The sequence below is a fragment of the Numenius arquata genome, chromosome 25, assembly GCF_964106895.1.
Source record: "Numenius arquata chromosome 25, bNumArq3.hap1.1, whole genome shotgun sequence".
Taxonomy (NCBI): domain Eukaryota; kingdom Metazoa; phylum Chordata; class Aves; order Charadriiformes; family Scolopacidae; genus Numenius; species Numenius arquata.
Genome location: NC_133600.1, coordinates 4,970,996 through 4,993,175, shown reverse-complemented (window position 1 = coordinate 4,993,175; position 22,180 = coordinate 4,970,996). Strand labels below are relative to the sequence as shown.

General features: G+C 65.8%; 2 protein-coding genes across 2 annotated transcripts in view; both read left to right on the top strand.

The window, feature by feature from the left end:
- The first annotated feature begins 9,539 nt into the window (after positions 1 to 9,539).
- On the top strand, positions 9,540 to 13,411 carry MEF2B (myocyte enhancer factor 2B). Its single transcript, XM_074163914.1, has 8 exons — positions 9,540 to 9,593; positions 9,790 to 9,993; positions 10,085 to 10,213; positions 10,304 to 10,466; positions 11,567 to 11,712; positions 12,306 to 12,417; positions 12,523 to 12,613; positions 13,099 to 13,411. Exons 1-8 carry the CDS (start codon positions 9,540 to 9,542, stop codon positions 13,409 to 13,411), a joined length of 1,212 nt encoding a protein of 403 aa, XP_074020015.1.
- A 1,180-nt stretch (positions 13,412 to 14,591) lies between these two features.
- Positions 14,592 to 22,180, top strand: part of TMEM161A (transmembrane protein 161A) — a 44,695-nt gene continuing 37,106 nt past the window's right edge. Inside the window, 3 exon segments of the mRNA XM_074164030.1 lie at positions 14,592 to 14,634; positions 21,643 to 21,695; positions 21,742 to 22,056. Coding sequence (XP_074020131.1) covers positions 14,592 to 14,634; positions 21,643 to 21,695; positions 21,742 to 22,056 — 411 coding nt within the window.

The window sequence follows — 22,180 nt, the reverse complement described above, 5'->3', positions numbered from 1 at the left end:
AGCGGCTCAGCCAGGCCAAGCCCCTGGGCACCCCGAGGTGAAGGTGGGGGGACAGGGCAGGGTGGTCCCGTACCCCAGGCAGGCAAAGGGCCACCCTGTGTGTCCCCAAACCCTGGCCTGGGGCAGGACGGGACATTGAGACGTGTCACCTCGGACTCTGTGAGTGCCAGGACATTGCTCTGCCGATGCTCTCACGCTTCTGCTCTCCCTCCCACCTCCTCTTCAGGATCAATTAAGATTACGAGCAGGGCTAATTAACAGTCAGCTAATTGCACGCTGAAACCCTCTTATAAATCATGAGCTTTAAAAGCAGCTTTAAGAAAGATGTCGTGTCCTTTCTGCCAGCGCAGCCTGCACCGAAAACCTCATCCAGAGTCCCCATCTCTCCAGCCCCTCTTCCCAAAACCCCCAGGGCTGGGACCGGACCCCTGGCACGGTGTGGGTGGAAGGAAATGTCCCCGCCGTGGGGCTGGCGTGGGATCTGGTTTCCAGCGAGCCCTTGATAACCCCCTTCCCACCTGCTGCCCGGGTGGCTCTGCTCACGTAACGGGAACTTGGGAATTGCATCAGATCCCCGTCCCTGCCGTAAACACGGGTGCTTCCCACGGGAGCCCCACAGCGAGCGGCTCCCGGACAGCCCTTCGCCCCCCCACCACAGCCAGAGAGAGCGGGACCCCTGGCATGGCCACCCACCCCACGGCACATAGCACCCACCCGGGGGATGGCCAGCACATCATGGGCTCGGGGAAGCGGGAGCAGAGTGCGATGGTCACGGTCATCCCTGCGGCTGCAGCGTGGCTTTGTCCCCCTCGAGGCAGAGGTCACACAAGGACAGGAGATGAACAGGGGTGTGAATTGGGCAGTGCCTTTTCCAGGGCTGATTTTGGGGCCAGGTTTGGACCCAGACGCAGAGCCAGGGCACATCAGCATCCCTCGAGCTCAGGTTCTGCTGCCCCTCCCTGGGGAAAAGCACCTTCTCAGCCCGACTGTTCTGTCTTCTCCAGCCAAAATGCTGGCTCCCAGCTTCGCTGTGCCGTCCCCCCCCCCCACGATGCTGTCATGGGTTTGTCACCGTGTGACGGAGCAGCACCTGCCTCCCTTCACTCTGCAAATTCCTCTCCGGATCGTCTTCACAGGCTTCGAGAAGCAGGATCCGCAACCACCTGCATCCTCCGGTCCCCGCTCAAGATGCTGCGGTGCAGAACAAGTTCCTGCCACCTTCCCGGAGCTGGGAGTGGGGACGGCGCCAGGAAATCCCAGCGATGGATTATCCCAGGTGTCATCCAGGCCTGTTCCCCCCTCCCTGCTCCCCTGCGGGGTGGGGGGACCCAGCGGGGTTGGGGTGTGCAGCAAGCGGGCGATGGGTTTTTTTTTCAGTGGAGCAGGTCATCGGCAGCGGGCGAGCTGCCTGCGGAGGTTTCGCTCGGCGTCCCCGGCGCTTCCTCGCAGCGTCCCTCGGGTTATGTCACTGTGGTTCAGTGCCCCCCGCCCCCCCCCCCCCCCCCCAGGTCTCCAGGGCCACCTCGCTGCAGGGTGGCCTCACTCGCAGCACGGGGACGGGCTGGGGGCAGGAACACGGGGCAGCCCCCCACCCTCCAGGGCAGGTCATTTCATTTATAAAAATAAGAGATAAAAAGGAGAGGGTGCGTGGGAAATGCCTCCTTTTGGAGCTGCAAAGCACTTTGGTGGGGGTTCGCGCTGATGAGGGGGTTTTTTTGCTGTGGTTTCGCTGAGCCCTCGGGGACCCTGGGGACCGGCACCCCCCAACCCTGTGGCTGAAGGGGCCGCCAGTGCTGGAGGGGGTCCCCTGAAACCAAGGGGGGTTGGTCCCGGGGATCTGGCATGGGCCAAACCCAGAACCTGGCCCTAAATCTGCCCCCGGGAGCCCTCCCCTCAGCCCGAGCCTGACCCCCCCCCCCCCCCCGGCAAGGGCACAGCATCCCCTGGGACACCCCAAACTTTGTCCCCAGCCCCCCAAATTCCCACAAGCTCTCCCACATCCTCCCCGGCCAAAAACCCTATCCCAGCCCCCCAAGTCCCCCCAGCCTCACCTCATCCCAGCCCCCCAATTCCCCCCAGCTTCACCCTTATCCCAGCCCCCGAGGGTCCCCCCGGCCCCATCTCAGCCCCGAAGGTCCCCCCAACCTCACCCCATCCCAGACCCCCAAGTCCCCCCAGCTTTACCGCATCCCAGCCCCCCTGGACCCCCCAACCTCCCCCCGCAGCCCCCCAACTCCCCAGCTCGCCCCCGCCCCGCCCCTCCGCCCCCGCCCCGCCCCTCTTCCCGGCAGAGGCGGGGATATGCAAACGAGCCCCGGCGGCGGCCGCCAATGGGGAGCGAGCACTGCAAGCGCTATGCAAATCACCCGGCGGGGAAGGCGGGGCTATGCAAATGTTGCCGGCGCGGCTCGGGCAGGCGGCGGGCAGCGCGCGGCTCCGGGGACACGCACCGGGACCGGCACCGGATCGGCACCGGGATCGGGACCGGCACCGGACGGCGGCGGGGCCGCACCGGGCCCGGGCCGGCTCCGCTGCAGCGCCGGGCACCCGCGGCCGAGCCGGCGGGGAGTTGCCGAGGAGGACGAGCCGGTGCCCAGGTGCGTGTCCCGGGTTGGGGAGGGGGATCCCGGGCGCACCGGCGCACGGCCACGCTCCGGTGGCACCGCTACCGGGAAGGTTGGGGGGGGTGGTGGCGGCCGCGCACCTCCAGGTCCGACCCTTCTCCCCGACGGGGCTTCCCTCCGCGGCAGGCGGCCCCACGCATCCAGCCGGCCGCCCCGTCGGGGCGCACGGGCAGGGGCAGCGGAGCCGGCCCGGGGAGGTGCCGGTGCGGCCGGGCCGGCGCCCCGCGGGCTGCCCTGGGCACGGCGGAGCCCCGTCCCCCGCCCCGCCGTCTAGGGATGGCGGGCTATAAAAAGCCTGTGGTTTGCGCCGCGCTCGGGGCGGTTATTTTTACTCGTGTCTGTGCAGGGAGGAACGCCCGGGTTTAACCCAAAAGTGCAGCCTGGATGGCAGCCGCCCTGCCCCGGCCCCGCCACCCGCCTCCCCGCCACCCCCGGGCCCGCCGAGGCCTTTGGGCGCTGGGGCTGAGCCCACTGCATAGAGGGGAAACTGAGGCACGGCACCGCGGGGCGGTTGGCTCGACGTGGAGCAAATTGTAACGCCGCCGGTGACGCAGCACCGGGACACCCCAATGCGAGGCCAGGGCCTGTTGTCACCGTGCCTTCGCTGGGGTGTCACACCGGGCTGGCAGTCCGTAGCACGTGCTGAATCGCAGCCCAGTTCCTCCGGGTGGGGATGTGACCCATCCATGGCTCTTACCAGCGCGTGGCACCTCCAGCATGTCCCAGCGCACGTGAGACTCCTTCCATCACCCGTCTCCGCAGGGAGAGCGAGGTGGATCCTCTGCCGGATCCTCCTGCCCGCTGCAGCCGACTGCCAGCGAGTCCCCGTCCCCGGGGCTTTAGTCTTTTAATGAGAGAAAGTTTCCCAGAGCTGCTGGCTCTGGAGATGGGCTTTCGCAGGTAACGAATTAACGCGGCAGCCGGTGGGGGAGCTGGAAGGCAGGGACCTGCACCGGGGAGACGATGCCCCCCCTCAATCCACACACATCCCTTGGGGCATCGGGTACCGGTTGGGAAAGGAGCGTGGGCGACCCGGCCGGGGAGCCGGATCCTGGCCCTTTTCCATGTCACCGGCTGCCAACTGGACACGTCACACGCAGATGACGTGTAGGGGAGACCTGTGCAGCTCGGGGAGGGGGGGATTCGGGATGTAGATGGAGGCCAGAGGTTTGGGTTAGGATGCCAAATGTTCCTGCTCGCCTCTGAGCCTGGGGCACTGGTGACACCCCAATGCCGAGAGTCTTTGGGAAGTGGGAGAATTCCCAAAGTGGGAAACTTTGCGTGGTGTGAGGGGATGGAGATTCCTGCTGACACCCAGAAGCAGCATCCCGGCAGTGAGGGGGCTGGAGAGTCTGGCACGTCACACTGCCATGGGAGTGCCCAGAAGGATCGGGGGGAACTGGTGTATTTAAGACGCTTGGATTTTCCTCCTCTTTACAAGAATTACAGCAGGATTGTCAGGAGCATCACGGGCTTGTAAGCCATGCAGCCCTAAGGCCACGGGGATGGGCTCAGGCCACGGGGATGGACTCAGGCCAGCCGTCCGCAGCTTCTGGCTGCCCCCAGCAAACCCTCCAGCAGCAAACCAGCATCATTTCCCGTATTAATGCCCAGCTGCAGCTCGGGGTGGCCCAGCCCCACGGGAACAGCGTGTTTCTTCCCTCGGCCGCTGCCAGCGGGCTTGCCGACACCGAGCAAAAAAGATGGTCTGGGCTCAGAGAGGGGGGGGGGTCCATGTGTCCGTCCATCTTCCCGAGGGAAAGAGCTGCCTCGTTTTTTCGGGGACGTTTCAATCCTTCCTCCTTCCACACAGTCATTTTGGAACCGAAAAGCCCCCGCCCATCGCCACGCTTCACCCGGCGGCACCGCTCCGGGGCAGTGCCGGGCGCTGGTGGGACTTTCGCTCTGTGTCACCCCGAGCGGGACAGAGCCGGGGCTGGATGGTGGCCGGGTCCCCCCCAAACCCAGCCCAAGCCTGGATTTGTCTCTGGGGGGGGGCGCAGGCCAATGCCACGGCCGGGCTCCATGCTGCAACGGGGGGGGGTCGATAGATGAATTCTAGTTGCCCCCTGGGACTTTGCTGGCTGCTGGGGGTGATGCTTGTGAGAGGGGGGAAGGAGCCCCCTTGTCCCCAGTGCCCTGACGTGCCCTCGGTGCCCCTGTGGTCCCCAAGTCCCTGCAGCACCTCGTCTTTTCTCCTTTCCCCCGCTTCCCAGGAGGCTCCTCCTGCCTTCCCCACTCCCCGCGCTGCCGGTTCTGCTCTGGTTTATACTGGTTAGTTGTTTAAACAACCTATAAAAAGCAGAAGGGCCTGTCAAGCCCCCGGCAGAAACCCTGGTAAACTTTGACTTTTCCCTGCGCCGGGCTCGGGATGCTGCTCGCACCACGAGGCCCCAGCGCTGCCGTTCCCCGGGGACCGCTGAGAGCCGGGGCCACATCCCCAGCTGGGAGGAGGGCAGCACCGGCCAGGGATGGATGTGGCCCACGGTGGTCCCAGCACCACGTGCCCAGCCACGACGGGTGGTCCTTAAAGCCCCGTTTCAAGCCCATTGCCCTCCCAGCCCCAGCGAGGCAGCATCTGGCCTGCCCCCCACCTCCAAGATTTCGCTGCTCCTGGCTCAGATTTTCCCCTCCCAGCTGCTTCTCCCTGGAAAAAATGGGACGGAAGCTCTTTCTCCCACTTTAAGCAATATTTTTCTCCAACTAAACACTTTCGGGAAGCTCCCGAATGCCAACAGCGGGTAGTGCTGGCCGCTCTCTTCCCGCCCCCCTCCCATTTCTACCCAGCCACCCCCAGCTTTCAGATTTGCGACAAAATCCCCATAAATTGGTGAAAATGGCCTTTTTGCCTGATTTCCACATCACTACTGGGGTTATTAGGGGAGCGCTCGGACCCCGGAGCGGCTTCCACCGCTCCGGGGTCCGAGCGCTCCCCTAATAACCCCTTTTGCTTTGACTTTAGGATAAACTTGGTGGATTTAAGGAACCCACCAAGGAATTGGAATAATTCTGGGATCATTCAGGGATGGAGAAGGGTGTAAAGGCATCACAGGCAGCGCTGGGACACCCCCCTCTCCTTGGTACCACTCCGAGCATCCTGCACCGCTCCGGGGCTGCGGCACACGGGAAAAAAAGGAAAAAAAAAAAAAACAAACCACCTCACTCTCAAGGGCTTCGCTTCGTCTGAGCGCGCTAATTAGGAGCCAGGATAGGAAGTTTACGCGCTGCGGCGTGATACAAATGACCCTTGAAGACGTGCAGGGTGCGGGGAGTTAATTATAAAACCTCCTTGCGGCCCCGGGGGTCGGGGGGGGTGAGACCTCGCTGCGGGTGGTGGCCAGGGGACGGTGGGGATGAGGGGCTGTGCCTCGGCGTGGAAACCAGCCCGGTGCGTGCGAGCGAGCAGAGAGCCCGGGCTAAAGATAAGCACGCGTGGGAGGGAGAGGAGGCCGGCGGGATGCCAGGCAGCCCAGGAGCCTCTGCCCGGCGCGGGCAGGGGAAAAGCGTCTCCTCTCTGAAAGGTTTTTGAAGCTTCGTGAAGCTTTGCTCGCCCTGGGTTTTGTTCCCCTGGTTTGTAACGACGATGCTGAAGGGTGCTTCATCCCAGCAGCCGGACCGCCTCATGGGGTCCCCATTGTGGCCACGCTAACGAGGAGCCGTTTGTGTGAGGTGGGACCTTGCGGAGATTAACGCAATTAGAGGTTGTGGGGTTTCCCCCCACCCTGCTCCCCAACCCCGCTCCCTCCTGCTCGGGGGTCCCCAGCCATGAGCCCTCGCTGGACGCCATCTCCTTACGGGAGCCAAGGCTGCTCCCTCGGTGCTGTCCCTGAGGCTGGGATGGGGACAAGCCAGGGATGCCGCCTCGCTGGACCGTGGGATGGAGGTGGCAATGCCAGGCAGAGCCACCCTGTTATGCCCGTCACCGCCAGCTGCGATAATCGCCTGCAGCCGTAATGCCGCTTATCGCCTTATCGCCCGGCGCAGCAATTAAAATCTGGAGTTAAAGTCCCCCCTCCCCTCCCAGCCCTTAATACCTGCCCGGGGGGAACCGGGCGCCGGTGCCCTGCCGCACTGCGGTGGCTGGGGCACTGGGACCCATAGAGGCAGAGACCTGAAACGCCTTGTACCCCGCTCCTGCAGAGCATCCCCCTACCCTGCCCCATGGCCGGGCCAAAGCCTGTGCCCATCCTGCAAGACCCCCAGCACATGGCACGATGTCCCAACGGGTCCCACGTGGCGGCGGTGGCCGAGCGGCCGAGGCGATGCCCCAGGAGGAGCGGAGCCGTAATGAGTTGCTCGGGGAGGCGGCTGATGAAACCGCCCCGCGTGTTGCACGAGGCCTCCGACGGTTTCCCCGGTGGGGGAAACGAGCCGCCCCGTGCCCGGCCCAGCCCACGGTGAGTGTGCCCTGAGTCCGGTCACACTGGGCCCCCGGCTCCACGGTGCTGTGGCTGCCGCTTCCTCTTACCTCCCACCCCCCCTGCTATTCTGGGCTGGGACCCCCGCAGAATCATCCTGTGGGTGCTTTTACCCCCCTGGACCCCCTCCATCATTGTCCTGTGGGCACCGGTACTCCCCTGGAGCCCCCACAGCATCACCCTCTGGGTGCTGGTACACCCCTCAGACCCCCCACAGCATCACCCCATTGGGTACTGGTGTCCCCCTGAACCCCCAGCAGCATTGCTCCGTGGGTGCTGGTACCCCCCGGGGCCCCCTGCATCATCGCCCCATGGGTACCAGTAACCCCCTGGGACCCTGCAGCATCACCCCGTGGGTGCTGTACCCCTGAACCCCACACCTGGAGCGCCCTGTTTGGGCAGATGCGACCGCCTTGGGGGCTCAAAGCCATGCTGGTACCTGGGGATGGCTCCTGTCCCCTGCCCTGGAGCAGCATGGGGGGGGGGGGAAATCAGCCAGGCATCAGGGCAGGCTGGGGCCGGGGAGGGACCTGCAGGATGAGTCCTGGTGTAGGGACCGTCTCCCTCTGCATTTCCCATATGGCTACAAACTGGGGGTGCTGGAGCACGGCATCGGGGTGCCACAGCATCCAAGGAGCTGGGGGCGCTGGGCCCGGCTGTGGGGTCCTTGGAAGCATTTTGTGTCCCCACTGCAGATGGGGGGACACGTCCTTCTGTCCCCAGCACCCTGGAGCCTTTAAAAAATCCCTGAGCAGGGACGTGGGGGCTCACAGCTGGGTGAGCACCCCCTGACCCAAACCCATCTGCGAGCCAGAGCCCCCCGGGAACAGCTCCTGTTTCTGCACCCGGAATTAAAGATCATGGGACGGGGGTGGGCAGGCGAGAGCTGACACCCCCCCCCCCCGCCCCCCCCATATACCTGGGAGTGCCCTGGCCTGATGCCGCGCTGCAGGTGTCGGTGCCAGGAGGGCAGGAATAGCCCTGGCTCTGCGTGAGCAGCACAAATCGTTGGGAAAACCTCTGCCTTTTCACCAGGGAATCGTTGGCTTTTTCCGGAGGGAGGGGGGGGGCCAGGGTGGTCTTGGCACCCCCCGTACCTTGGTGTCGTGCGTGGGCCCCAGGACACAGGGTGGCAGCGGGGTCGTGGGAACGGCAGCGCAATTTCCTTCCATAAATTAAAATTAGTTTTGATCAGCTAAATATAGCAGCTGAGCAAGATGGTAAATGGCAACGTGCTTGAGAGGGGGAAGCGGGACAAGCTGGGGCATCGGGGGAGCAAAGGGCTGGCCGGCCCCCAACCTGCAGCCCTGGGGTGCACCCCTGCCATAGGGGGCTGCTGGCTGGGTTCGGGGGGCTCCTGGGGTGCCTGCCATCCCCAGGGACCCACAGCACAGAGCTCCCAGCCCCTCTTGCTTCCCGGTTCGGCTCTAGCCCCGCAGCCGTGTCTTGGAGACGGCAGGGACCAAGCTGGGACAGGTCTGCACCCAAATTGGGGTGGAGAGGCCAGGTGTGAGGGTCCCATTGGGAGCATCTTGATGCCACCCATGGATCTGCACCGGGCTGCGGTGGCACCGGGGCATCCCAGAGGGGTTTTGGGGTGAGCGGTGGTGGTGGGGTAACAAGAGGAGCAAGAATTGGGTCCTTGCGGTGGCAGGGGGATGCGATGGGGGGGTGTAACAGCCCCGTGCCGGGCTGGGATGGGTGCTGGCACCCTGCAACCGGGGTGGGATGCGGGGTCCCCCGACCCCTCGCCCTTCCCAGCGGCGGCTCACGTGGCCCAGAGAGGTGGGTGGTTTCGCTTTGCTGTCTCCTCGTACAGCCACTTCCTGGCCCGCGAATGGCGGAGGTCAAATTTAGTCTGTTCGCTTTAGTTTAAAAAAAAAAAAAAAAAAAAAAAAATTCAAAATAAAATAACCTCGTACCTAAAAACAGCCCTTTTGTTTTACGGACCCTCCCCGCAGCCAGCCCGGCCTCCCTTATAACCGCCCTCCCTGGCCGACGGACCCGCCGGTGAAGAGCATCAGCGTGTGGGGCAGGGTCGGAGCAGCCCCCCGCGGCTTCAGGCGGGCGCTTGGGAATGCAAAGGCTGACCCTGTGCTCCCGGCGAGGGACCTGGAATCGCGACACCGCAGCTTCCCGGCCGGCACACGCAGGTGCTCGGGTCCCCCGGGGGCCGGTGTGGGCTGGGGGTGATGGAGCCGGGGCGGTGGAAGCGGCTGGAGGGACCTGAGGGGATTTATCCCCCCTGCCCCAGCAGAAATTCCCAATTTTTTTTTTTTTCGTTTTTCAGTCTGCCAGCGTCTTTGCTGAAAAAAAAAAAAAAAAATGCCAAAACTTCCTCTGAAAACTTCTTTTTTTCAGCAAAACTTGGTTTTGGCGGCCGGAGGGGTGAGGAGGTTCACGCGGTGCCGGGGCGGATGCTCGCTCGGCCTCGGGCTGAGGGGGCTCAGGGGCTCCTCTCTCTCTTCCAGCCCCCCGTTGAGTGTAGGAGACGAAAATGGGCCGGAAAAAAATACAGATCAGCCGAATACTGGATCAGCGGAACCGACAGGTAGGAGCCACTTGGGAACAAGGTGGGGACGAGGGGGACGGGGAGCCATGAGGCCACAAGGAGAGGCAAAGCCGCTCCGCTCCCACCTTCCCCAGGGGTGTTGGATTGGCTGGAGGGGGGTTTGGGGACCCAGGAGGAGGGTTTGGGGCCGTATCCGGGGATCCTGGGTGTAGCATCCCGTCCCTCTTCCCTGCAGGTGACTTTCACCAAGCGGAAATTCGGGCTGATGAAGAAGGCGTATGAGCTGAGCGTCCTCTGCGACTGCGAGATCGCCCTCATCATCTTCAACAGCACCAACCGCCTCTTCCAGTACGCCAGCACCGACATGGACAAGGTGCTGCTCAAGTACACGGAGTACAGCGAGCCCCACGAGAGCCGCACCAACTCCGACATCCTCGAGGTAGCGGCGGGGGGGGCAGCCTGGGGGCGGAGGGGGGGGGGGGGCCGGGGCGGGAGCAGGACCCCCCCCCTCACCGCCCTGCTCCCCGCAGACGCTGAAGCGCAAGGGGCTGGGGCTGGAGAGCCAGGAGCTGGAGCTGGACGAGGGGCCGGATCCCGGGGAGAAGGCGCGAAGGCTGAGCGAGGGCATGGACCTGTCGGTGGCACGGCCAAGGTTTTACGTGAGTCGCTGTGGTCCCACAGCACCAGGAGAGAGGGTCCCCAAGGGTCTCTGTCCCCTCCCTGTCCCTCACCTCCGTTTTGCCCTGCAGAGCCCGGTTCTGCTGCCCGAGGCAGCCTACGGCAGCTCCCCACCAGCCACCGATGGATCCCTGGGCAGTGCCAGCAGCTCCCCACAGGGTCAAGGACGCCCCACCACCTTCAAGCCAGCAGCGTCGAAGCTGCCGGGACGCTCACCGGGACCGCTGCCACCAGGTAGTCGTGCGTTTGGACCCTGGAAGTGTTCAAAGCAAGGCTGGATGGGGCTTGGAGCAACCTGCTCTAGTGGGAGTTGTCCCTGCCCATGGCAGGGGGGTTGGAACTCGATGATCTTTAAGGTCCCTTCCAACTCTAACCATTCTGTGATTCTATGATTCTAGGTAGGCTCAGACCCCTCGCCCAGGGATGCTGTGGGGAGCAGGTCCCAGTGACGGGCACCCCATCCCCGCCGGCCCCCCCGGGGATTTTCCCGGCCGGGTGCCGCATGCAAAGCTCCTCTCGCAGCATCTCCCGGGGACTTACCGGGAGCGGGTGCGTGGGCAGGTAGCGCCGCTGCAGCTGTGGAAATGCCGGCCCCTGCCTCCCTCCAGCTGCTTCCTGCACCCTGATGGCACCTGGCACCCGGGACTCAGCTGGCCCTGGCACCCCAGGCACCCCATGCCCACGGCTCCCTCCAGTGCGGCACGAGGGGCTCATCCTGCCCGGTGGGATGCCACCAGCCCAGGGTGGTGACGGGGACACCGGTGCCTCCGGGGCCACACAGCAGAAAAGCAGCTGGAAAAAATGATGCGGGGGATTGACCAGTGGAAACCCCCCGGGTGGGTGGGAGGTGGCATGGGAACGACCGGGCGATATTCCCAGTGCAGGATGCGGGTGTGCAGCACCCCCACATCCCTGGAAGGGGACGGTGTGGTGGCCCCAGGCATGCTGGCCATCCCCATAGTAGATCCTGGCTGCTCTGTGGGGAGCTGGGGCAAGGGTGCTGCCCACGGCAGGGTCCGGCCGGGGAGGTTTGCAGCCTGCTGGCCCCCGGAGCCGGATCCGGCCACCGCCTTCGCGCACCGTTTCCGCTCGCAGCATGTGGCCACCGCGGGCCGGGGGCGGTTGCCGCAGCCCAGGTGCGCTGACGGCCTCGCGCAGGAAGTGGGTTTGCCGGAGCGCGGCACCGTTGCACGCACGCACAGCCACCCGCGGCGGCGAGGGCACCGGGGCCACCGGCCGCAGCCGTGGGCATCCCCCAAGGAACCAGAGCCCCCCCAGGACCCTGCATCCCTCGGGGCCACCTTGGGCATCCTCCTGTCCCTCTGTCCATCCAGGTATTGGCTACCCCCTCTTCCCCACTGGCAGCCTGAACCGAGCCCTGGCCACCAAGACGCCCCCACCGCTGTACTTGGGGGCCGAGGGCCGGCGCGGGGAAGCCCACGGCAGCGTGGCAAGTGGCCGGAGCGGTGGGAGTGCAGGGGTAAGTGGCTTGGGAGGGGAGACTGGCTCTGTGGTACTTGCTGCCTGGGCTGCCATGTGGGGACAATGCTACTGGGGGGGCCCAGTCCCAGCGTGGCCCCATCACTGCGACATGTCTGCCACATGCAAGACAAACCCCCCCCACCCCCCCCCAAATCCATAGCCCCCCAAGGTGGGCTGGCTCTGGGTCTCCGGGTGCCTCTGATGCCCAGGGAGGGGCTCAGGACCCCCTGGCCATGGGGTTCCCCTGGGGGTTGGTGCCAGCAGGATGCTCAGTGGCCTTGGACACCCCCTCCTCAGCAGTGACACCCCCTCCTCAGCAGTGACACCGTGGGAGGGGGCAGCAGGGCAGGTGATGAGGGGTCCCCCTCCAGCTCGCTCCAGCCAGGCATTTCCCAGCAAGTCACTGTACCTGGTGTCCCCGGGGCCACGCGGACGTCCCCCTCCCCAAATTCACCGAGCAGCTCCTCCGATCTGCTCCCACCCGACACTGGGGCTTTGCTGGGGGACACAGGAAGGGGCTGGGGGGGAGATGCTGTCCCCCAGGGGGTCGGCAGCACGAAGCCTGATGGGGGGCACCCCGATTTCCCACAGCGGCCACTGTACCCCACTCTGCAGACCCTGAGCCCCGTGCTCACCCCGGGCACCACCGGCGTCCCGAGCCACAGCCTCACCGGCTTCCCCTTCCTCGCCCCGGCACAAACGGGTAAGTCCTGGCCCCTCGACCCCAGGGCAGCATGACACCCCCCCCGGCTGCATCGTGTCCCATCCCCCCCCATCTCCTGCTCACTCTTGGCCTCCTGCTCAGCAGAATTTGGGGCTGGCGAGGCCCCGCTGCCCCCCGGCTTCTTGCAGCCCGGCCCCACGGCGTGGCAGCACCCACGGGACATGGCAGCGCTGGGGTAAGGATGGGAGACAGTCGTGGGGTGGGGGACCTTGGGGAGAGCGGGCTGGGGATGAGCCTGTTCGTGGGGAGCTGCTGCACCCATGGGTGCCACCTCCCAGCCTGGGGTGCAGCGAGCACCCAAGGAGCAACCCCCCCCCCCCGCCGTCCTGGGGTCTGTCCAGCTTCACCCCAAAACTGGGGTGCACGGAGTCACACATATGCACCCCCACACACACCCCTGCTGTTGGAAGAGCCTATTTCCAACCGGATTTCCCCAGGGAAACTGGTCCCCATGTCCCCCCTGGTCACACACAAGACCCCCGGCAGCTGGGTGTGCAGCTGCCTGGTGCCCAGCTGGGTCAGAGCTGGTACATGAAGTGAGTTTGGGGGGTCTCAGCCCCTCTAGGGAGGAGGAGGGGGTGGGGGGGGTGAACTCTTCCCACCCCATGCACCTCGGTGAGGGATGCAGGGAGACCCGGCCTCACTCCTCTCTTACCCCAGGGTCAGCAGCCGGATTGTCCCCAGCGAAGAGGCGGCGGCGGCCCCCGGTGCCTCCCCGCAGCACCAAGCCATCAGCATCAAGTCAGAGCGGGTCTCCCCGGGGCTGGGCTGCCCCTCGGGCACCCCCCAACCCCCCATGGCCAGCCTGGCCTCCCTGAGCGAAGCCTCCCAAGGCCCCGGAGACCTCCAGCCGCGGGATGACTACGTCAAGGGGTACCCCTACCCCCTAGGGCCCCCCCGGCCGCTGGCAGAGGAGCAGCGGGCCCCCGTCCCCACACGGCGGGCGCAGGCCATGGACACTTGGCAGAGATAGCGAGGCCGATGGGGTGCAGGGGAGGGGGAGGGGGGGGTGGGTGAGCCTGGGGGAGCAGCCCCCCACTTTGCCCCCATCCTTGGACCCCTGGGAAGCCTCCCCATGCCTTTTGCAATGCTGCCGGGGGGGGTGGGGGGGGGGTGTCAGCGGTGCCACCTGGCTTCCCGCAGGGTCCCAGTCCCCCACCGCGGGGCTGCAGCTCCCGGCAAACCCACTCCCCACCCCGGTGCCCCCCACATGCTGCCGCCCCCCCCGCTCCCTGCAGCTCTGCCCCCCCCCCCCCCCCCCCCCCCAATTCCCTGCGAGGCCAGGACCCCACGGGTGAGGAGCGCTGTCCCTGTCCCCTGTCCGGTGCCGGACACTGTCCATCCCCGTCCATCTGTCCCTGCGCCAGCGTGTCCCCAGCCAGCGGGAATGCCTGAGAAGTGCCACGGGGTGGCAGCAGGACTGAGAGCACCAGCAGCGGGTCCAACCCTCCACATCCCTGGCCCAATCCTGCACCCGGCTCTGGGCGGGGGGGGGGGCTGCCGGAGGTCCCACAGCGGGAGGGAAGGAGGGGGGGAGGCAGCCGGGGGCGGTGGGTGCTGCTCCCCCGGCCCAGGGGCTCTTTTCTATTTATTATCTTCTCACCAATAAAGAGCTGGGGGTGTTGGGGTGTCTGGTGTGAGCTTCTTGGGGTCGAGCAGTACTGCTTGGGGGGGGGGGCTAACGAGGTGGTGGGTCATTAGTGCCCCCAAGGGGAGAAGCAGCCCATGCCCTGACCCCCATTGGCTCGGCGTTGCTGTCCCCCCTGTGTCCCCCAGGCTCAGAGCAGCCTCTCCAGGGTCACCAACCAGCAAGGTGGGTGACAGCCGGGTCACCCCCAGCTCTGGCCAGGTCCCTGGGGTCCAGGTGTGCTGCTCCCACCCCTCGGCTCGCTGGGAGACCCCAAAAAGCTGCTCATAAGGGCTCAGCACCCCAGCCCAGCCCGGCACTGGGAGGGGGCAGGAGGAGGAAAAACCCCTTCTGTGCCCTTAAGATTGACATGGGTGGGGGCAAGCGGGGCCCTTAAGGGTGGGAGGGGGCAGCCCAGCTGAACTGTGTCTCTTATAGCTCAGGGCTGGGCTGGGGCTGGGGGGTTTTTGCTGTTCCCTGGGGTGGGGGAGCATCCCCTGGGGCCTGCGGTGGGCTGGCTACGGCTATGGCCACGTTCATGGCCACGGCCACGGCCACGCCGCTGAGAGGTGAGTGAGGGGGAGGGGGGGGACACCGGGGTTTGGCAGTGCCCGCCGTCCTCTGGTTTTAGGGGGGGGTGGGTTCCCTCCAGCACTGCCTGGGCACCCCTAGGCTGGGATTGGGGGGGAGTATGGGGGTCCCTCCGCACCAGCCGCTTGCCAGCCCTGAGCCCGGCCCCTTCCCGCGGGGGGGTTACTGGTGGCCGAGCCCCGAGATTAAAACCTGGGCGGGAGATTAATCCTGGGAAGAGTTTGCCCCGTTTAATAGAGCCCGGCGAGCGGCATAAATACCAGCCGGGATTAGGGGCTGCGCAGAGCCCCCACAGCCCAGGGCTGGATCCGGCCTCGGCCCAGGTCCGTCCCCCCCCCCCCCGGGGCTGGCGGGTCCCCTCCCGGGCCATTCCTGGGGCTGGGAAGGGGCTTCTGCCTGCAAGGAGGAGGCGAGACACTGGGGGGAAAGTGTGGGGGCTGGGGTAAGAGACACTGATTGAATAGCAATGACTGCATGATTTATGGTTTGCATTATTGCGTGGCTCATTTGAATATATGCTAATCAGGCTTTTTCTCCTGGTTTTGTTTGTAAGATTTAGATTTGCTATGGCAACCCGCTGGCATGGAAGGAGCGCCAGGAAATGTCAGGGCGAGGTGAGCCCCGGGGAGGGGCTGGGGCTGCTGGGGAGGGTCACCGCATCCCACCGTGGGGATGCGGGAGCGGACGGCAGGACCCGGAGGGCAGCGGCGGGAGACCCGGGAGCCGACCGGAGCCGTGCATCCCCTCGGCTGCCAGCAGGTCCAGTAACACCCCGCTGCGACAGGTCCGAAACTGGGGTGGGGGGATGCCCTGGGGTGCCCCCAGCCCCGCTTTGGTCTTGCAGGGAGGCCCCTCTTGCCCCCTTGCCCCCAACCTGGTGCCCCTGCCTTCCTGCCGAGCATCCCCCCAGAACGGCGGAGATGGTGGGACACCCCTTTTACCCAAAGGTGGCACCCAGGGACCCCCGGCTTTGTTGGGAGGGACAGTGCTCGGGATGGCACTGGGAAGACACAGAGCATCTGCGTTTACTGTGTCCCCCCACCTGCCCATTTTATGGGGTCCTGGTCCACGGCGGAGGGGTCTGGGCCGTCTCCCCACCTTTATGGCTCCATGTCCCCTTCCCAGCTGGCCAGGGAGCTGCCCCAGTAAAGCCCAGTTACCTGCAGGCCCAGCATGGCGAGGGGCTCTGCTGCTCCGGGAGGGCACTGGGCTCTGGCGCTCAAAGCTGCGGAGCCGGTGGGGCTTTGTGTCCCACCCGGTGCCGGTCCCTCTCCCTCTGCCGGGGGAGAACACGCTGTCAGAGCTCTGCTCCCCGATTTGGGGGGGCTGTGGACTTTGCGGTTGTGGCGCTCCCTTGCTGGGGAGAGGGCAGACCCGTTGGTTTTGGGGTGACCGTCCCCTCCCAAGGGCAGTGGGGGAGCGGCACCCTGTCGTTGGATCCCAGCCCGGGGAGGGTGTGGGCTGATGGTCCGTGTCCCTCGGGGTCGTGGTGCTACCGGGGGGAAGTCCCGGGTGGGGATGGGGTCCCCCCCGCTGCCCTGGCCCAGGCGGTTCTTCCCCCGCCGGGGGAGCACCGGGCCCGTCCTGGGCTGCGGGAGCCGGGGGAGGTGCGGCCCCTCGGAGCTCCACGGCCAGGCGTGACCGCGGAGCAGGGCCGGGGGGCTCCGGGATGTCGCGGTGGCCCCGGGGCCCAGCCGAGGCTGGGTGCTGCGTGTCCCTGCAGCGACCCGACGACGCGGGACGGGCCGGGCCGCCCGGTCCGACCCGGACCCGGTTACCCGGAGCCGTTTCACGCCTTATAACGGGGCGGGAACGAGCCCCGGGCCGGGGACGAGCGACCGGAGGTGCCCGGCCCCTCCTCGCCTCCCCGCCGCAGCAAACCGGGGGCGAGCCGGGCACCGGGGGCTGCCTCCCCCCCCTCCTCCCCCGGTGTATCCTCCCCCAAACACCCACTTTGTTGTTTTGCAAAAGCCCTGAAATATTCATGGCACTGCGCCGAGCGCCTCTTAATGAATTTTTGATCAAAACCTTATCAGGGAGCCAAAATACGCCGCCCCCCCACCACCCCAAAAAAAAAAAACCTCCCGCCTCCGGGGGTGGGGGGGGACCGGGTCCGCCAGTACCCGGGGACCGGAGGAGCCGGGCCCGGCCCGAGGGCGCTTTGCCGGGGGAGTCCCCGGCGGCGGGGCCGGGCAGCCCGGGGGTCGCACTGCCACCGGGGACGGGAGTGGCACCCGGCGGCCGGGGATTATTATTCCGGGGCAGGCGGCAGGATTTGGGGTGTCCGTCGTGCAGACCCGGCCTCCTGCTGCCCCCCCGGGGCCGGGAGGGAGCGACCGGTCCCCGGTGAAGCCCCGGTCGGACGGGACGGGGCGGTGGGCGGCCGGGACAGCGCGTCCCACCACCCCCCAGCCCCGCCGGGAGAAATATTCGTTGAGGGGGAAATGCATAAGCGGAGCTCATTAGGGGAGAGCACGGAACCGGCGGCATCCCCGGCGGCGGGGGCTGCCCGTAACCGTGGCGGGCAGAGCTGCGGGGGCACACCGGGGCGGCACCCGGTACCGGTCCGGTACCGGTTCCGCGGCGGAGGGACGGGCACCCTGATGGCTCCGGTGGCTGGAGTCGGTCCCGGCCCCGTTCCGCGGCTCGGTTTCGGCGGGGGTTTGTGTGTGTCCCCCGTCCCGGGGGCCGGATTCGGGGCTCAAACCCCGCCGGGCGCCGCTCGAAGCCGCTTTTGCAGCCACCGATTTTTAACGTCCTCCGAAAATCCCGGTCCGCCGGAGGAGGCGACCGGGGGAGGGGGGGGGGGGGGGGGAGAAGCTCCGTTCCCCGCCACTTCGGAGCTTGGAGGTGTTAATACCCGGGGCAAGGCGGGGGAGGAGGGGGCGGATTTGGGGTTTAATTATAAAATAGCCGATTTCTGCTTCGTTTCCACGGAATAATCCTGCACCGGGCGGGGAGCGGGGTGACCCTGCCCGCTCGCCGCCTCCTGCCGCAGCCTCCCCCCCAGCCGCGGGCAGGGGGGGAACGGCGGAAGGACCCCCCCACACACACCTTCCCCTCCGCTCCGGCTCCCGCCTCGCTCCCCCCCCCCGGGGAGCCCCCGTGGGGTGCCCCGAATCCTGACGGTCCCGCTGTACCCGGGGCCGGGTGGAGGCCCGGGGGGGCGGGGGGGGGGGATCCGGATCCGTCCCTGCCTCCCGCTGCCTGTGCGGGGCCGCATCCGCGGGGTCACAGGCATTAGTATTTTATTTTATTTTATTTTTACATTTTTTTTTTAAATAATAAAATCCCCGTTATTTTTAGGTTCCGCTGCCAGAGCCGCCCCCGCGTCCTCCCCCCCCCCTCAGCCCGGTGCATTCCCCCCAGCGCAGGGCTAACCTATCCTGCTCCCGACGTGAGGACGTCATGCCTTACGTAGTAAAATATGGAGAAAGCAAGGGGGAAAAAAAAAAAAAAGGGAAAAAAAAAAAAAAAAAAGCGCATTTTTTCCTCCTCTCTCCCATCTCCATTTCCAAAAGGGACAAAATGGATGTTTGGGCGGAATCGGTCCCCTCCGCCCCCCCCTCTTCCCGAGGGCCCGGTGGCGGCAGACCAGGGCTGCCCGGGCCCGGTCGGGGGGCTCCCGGCGTTAAAGCCCCGGGCAGACGTTATCTGTTTAACCCCACGTAAAGGCAACGTGATCGCGGGGGGCTCCGCTTCCCACAGCCCCGCTGCTCCTGGCAAATCCTCGCCGGGAACCGCAACCGCGCTCCGCATCGCCTGGATGTCCCCGGGCTCCGCGTCCTGCCCGCTGCCGGTGCCGCGTCCCCCCCAGCCCCCGCCCCGGTGGCTGCCGGTGTCCCGGCGGCTCTCGGCTCCCGCTGCCGCGCTAAGTCATTAATGGATGCAGATGTGCGGAGGGAGGTAAATAATCCCCCCCCCACCCCACTCCCCTTTTTTTCGTCGCTGGTTCCCCCCCCCCCCCGCCCCTCCTCTCCCTGCCCCGCACTGAACTCCCCGCGCCGGGGCAGCGGGCGGCCGCCGGTGCTGCCCGCCGGCGGGGCAGGGATGTGCGGGCACCGGCGGCCGCCCCGCTCCCCCTCCCGCTTCTCTCAACTTGGAGGAAGTCTGTGAGGGGGGACCCCGCGCCCCTTCCCCCCCCCCCCCCCCGGCTTTTTTTTTTGGGGGGGGGGTGCACTGGGTGGGGTGCTTTTTGGCCGCCCCCCCCTCCCCTCGGGTTAGGGGCTGCGGGTCCCGGTGTGAGTGGCGGGGTGGGGGCGAGGTGGCGGCAAGGAGGGGGGGGGGGACGACGAGGCGTGGAAAGCTGCCCTCCCTCCGGCTCCCGCAGCGCCGGGAACAATGGCCACGGGCTCCGTGGGGACAATGCCCGGCGGAGCCGAGCTGCTTGGGTTGCAGGACACGTCCACCACCGCCTCGGCCACCCCGGGCCCCGGCCCCCCGCTCCCCCGGGGCAGGCACCCCCCGCTCCCCCGGGACCGGCACCCCCCGCTCCCCCGGGGCTGTGGGAAAACGCGTGGCCGGGGATGGAGGGGAGGGGAGGGGGGGGACACACACACCAAACTTAGGGAAAAGTGTGTCCCCCAGTCACCTCGGGGGCCGGCTCCGTCCCCTCCCGACTTTGGGGACCCCCCCCCCCCGCCCCGTCGGGACCGCCGGTTCCCTCTCGCCCATCCCGGCTTTGCCGCAAACTCCACCGGCTGCTCCCGACCGGGGGCTCAACAGGTCGGTACCGGACAGTCCCCAGGTGCGCGCTCCTCCGCTTCACACCCCCCCCACACCCCCCCTCCTCCAACTTTTCCCACCCCTCCATCACTCCCCCAACACCCCCTCCCCTCTTCCCCCCCCCCCCCCTTAACTCCCCCCCCTCATTATTCCTGTTATCCCAAGGCAGCCTCCGTGCCCAAACGCCGGCAAACAGAGCGCGATTGTTCCGAGCCTGGGAACGCGCGGAGGGGGCGCGGGGGCCGCCGCCCCCCCCCACCCCCGCCCGGCCCCCGCTCAGACGCGATTGTGATGGAAATGGCTCTTTTTTTCCCCCCGCATGCTGTTGAACTTGATGTTGACTCCTTTTCTTTGGGGTTTTTCACATCTCCTCGGCCACTTGTTTTGTGGGAAAATTTTCTCCCGAGCTCCGGTGTGAAATTAATTAATCAGGGCCTCTAGATGGCAATGGGACACAAAAGGGGACAGCCCGGGGAAACTCCAGCAAACTCACAAAAGCCACCCCCGGGGTTTATAGCCCCCGGGCCGGTCGGACCGACTGCCCTGCCCTGCCCGGTGCCCGAGGTAAGGGGCTGCCGGAGCCAAGTTTCGGTGCGTGGAGCTGTTTATTATTTATTTTTTTTGTAGAGGAGGTTTGGGGGAGGGGGGGGGGGGGGAAAGGGGGAGCAGACACGCGAGGGTTTGGGGGTGCTGTGCCGGGACGGTGCGTTGTGGGGGTATCCTCCCCCCCCCAGTTCCCTCCCAGCCCTGCGTTGGGGCGAAGCTGTATCCTAGCCGGATTTAAAAGAAAAAAAAAAAAAAGAACAAAACCAACCAAAAACCGGGAAAAAAAAAGTTATCCTCGCTCAAAGGGTTGTGGCTGAATTCGGCATTTCTGGGAAAAGGGGGGGGGGGGGGAGATATAATTCTCTTGTTTTAGTATTATTTTCCCCGCCCTAAAAAAGTAGCTGGGGTTGTTCCTGTGCGGGAGAGCCGGGCACGGCGGGCATTCCCACGCCGTTGTTTCCCGAGCGGGGAAATCTTTGGGGGGGAGGGAAGCGTTTGCCCCCAGTTTGGACTGGGGAGATGGTTGTTTGATTTCCAGCCCCCTTCCTCTCTCTGAGTTTCGGCCGGTGTCGTGTGTGAGTGTGTGTGTGTGTGTGTGTGTGTGTGTGTGTGTGTGTGTCCTCCGACGGGCTCAGCAGCGACGGGGAGGGGGGGATAAATATAAAATCAGATTTGCCTTGAAAGCACTTTGCAGGGCAGGGGATGATTGGGGTTTTTTGGTTGTTTTTACTTTTTTAGAGAGATCAATCTTTGCGAAGCGTTCGGGGCTTTGGGGGAATATTTCTGGACGGGAACAGGCCAAAAATACGAGCGTCGAATCCCCTCCCGCTCTTTGTTGCCACAACACCTTTGGGTGACAGCGGCTGCAGAAAGAAAAAAAAAATCATTAAAATCTGTTTAAATCTTTAGTTTTCGCCCACATCGATATTTCCAACCGGGAGGGAATTCGGGTGGATTTGGCCGGGGGTTTGGGGACGCCTTTACCTCGGGGCTCCGTTCCCCCCTCTCCGGTGCTGGTTGGATTGAGCTGCGGAGCGACGTGCGGGGGAACGAGTCGTTGTATTTTAAATGCAAATAATTCCCGGCGACAACGTTGGAATCAAACGGGGAAGGGAAAAGAAAAAAAAAAAAATGAGGCGGGAAAAGAAAAAGAAAAAAAAAAAAAAGGGAAAAAAATCTCGGTGGGAGGAAAAGGAAAAAGAAATAAAACCACAGCTGAAAAATCCGCTTTCGAGGGGCGCCGGGCCGGGCGGGCGAGCGGCTCCGCTGCCCGAGGAGCGGCGGTGACCGCCCGGTGCGATGCTCCGGTGCCCGGGGATGCTCCGGTGCCCACGGCGCGAGGGAGCTGGGTGGCCCCCCGCCCGGTAAAAACAGATAGACAGACGGACGGACAGACACTGAGTGTGGGGCTGCCCCTCCGCGAGGGTCTCCTGCATTTCCCCGGCAGCAGAGGCCGTGTCCCGGCTTGGCCCCCCCCCCTCTTGGAAAGGGCCGGGGCTCTGGGTGTGTGTCCCCGCTCCACGGGCGGAAGGGACCGGCTTTAGGGGCATCCCACGCCCTGCCCGCTGGCGGGACCAGTCCCGGCTGACCGGGCAGGGGCTCCAGCGCCGCCCACCCCCCCGCCCCCGCTGCCAGCCTCACCGGGAAAGTTGCTCCAAGTTGGAGCGATGGCGGCGGCTCCTCCTGACGCTTCTTCTCTCTCTTTCCCTCCCCAGGTGGGCTCGACCGAGCGGCGCGGCGGGGGACTGGCACACCGGGCGAGGAGGAGGTAACCGCGGCTCCTTCCCCCATACACACACCCCTCTTTTCCGAAGGCAGTCCCGGGATGCGGCCGGTTCTACCGGAGGGATGCGGGGCAGGTGCGGGACCCGCAGTTAGTGGCGTTACCGGTAACGGTGGGAAGTTACCGGGCTGGCAGGGAGCGGCACACCGCGGCATCCCTCGGTGCGATGGGAGAAGAGGGCCGGCGGCCGGCCGAGCTGCCCGGGCACCGGTTCTCCGGTGGGAACCGGGGCCCCCGCGCCGCTCCGAGACGAGCCCAGCCGCGCTGCCTCCCGCCGAGGCGACCGGCGGCTCCTGCGGCGAGCGCCGTGCTCGCTCCGGAGCCCAACATGGCTGCTGTAGTGAAGGTATTTGATTCACACGAGGGTGTAGGCGAGGGGAAGAAGGGGCGACGAAAGGCACCGGGGCCGGAGCCAGCGCCCGCAGCCGCCGGGGCGAGGGGTACAGGCGGGCGACGACTCGGTAAGTGCT

Bases quoted from the DNA above. Each gene is read 5' to 3' on its own strand.
- MEF2B (XM_074163914.1), top strand. From the start codon at position 9,540: ATGGGCCGGAAAAAAATACAGATCAGCCGAATACTGGATCAGCGGAAC. The intron at 10,467-11,566 runs GTAGTCGTGCGT...CTGTCCATCCAG, and splicing joins ACCGGGACCGCTGCCACCAG to GTATTGGCTACCCCCTCTTC. The intron at 12,614-13,098 runs GTAAGGATGGGA...CTCTTACCCCAG, and splicing joins CGGGACATGGCAGCGCTGGG to GGTCAGCAGCCGGATTGTCC.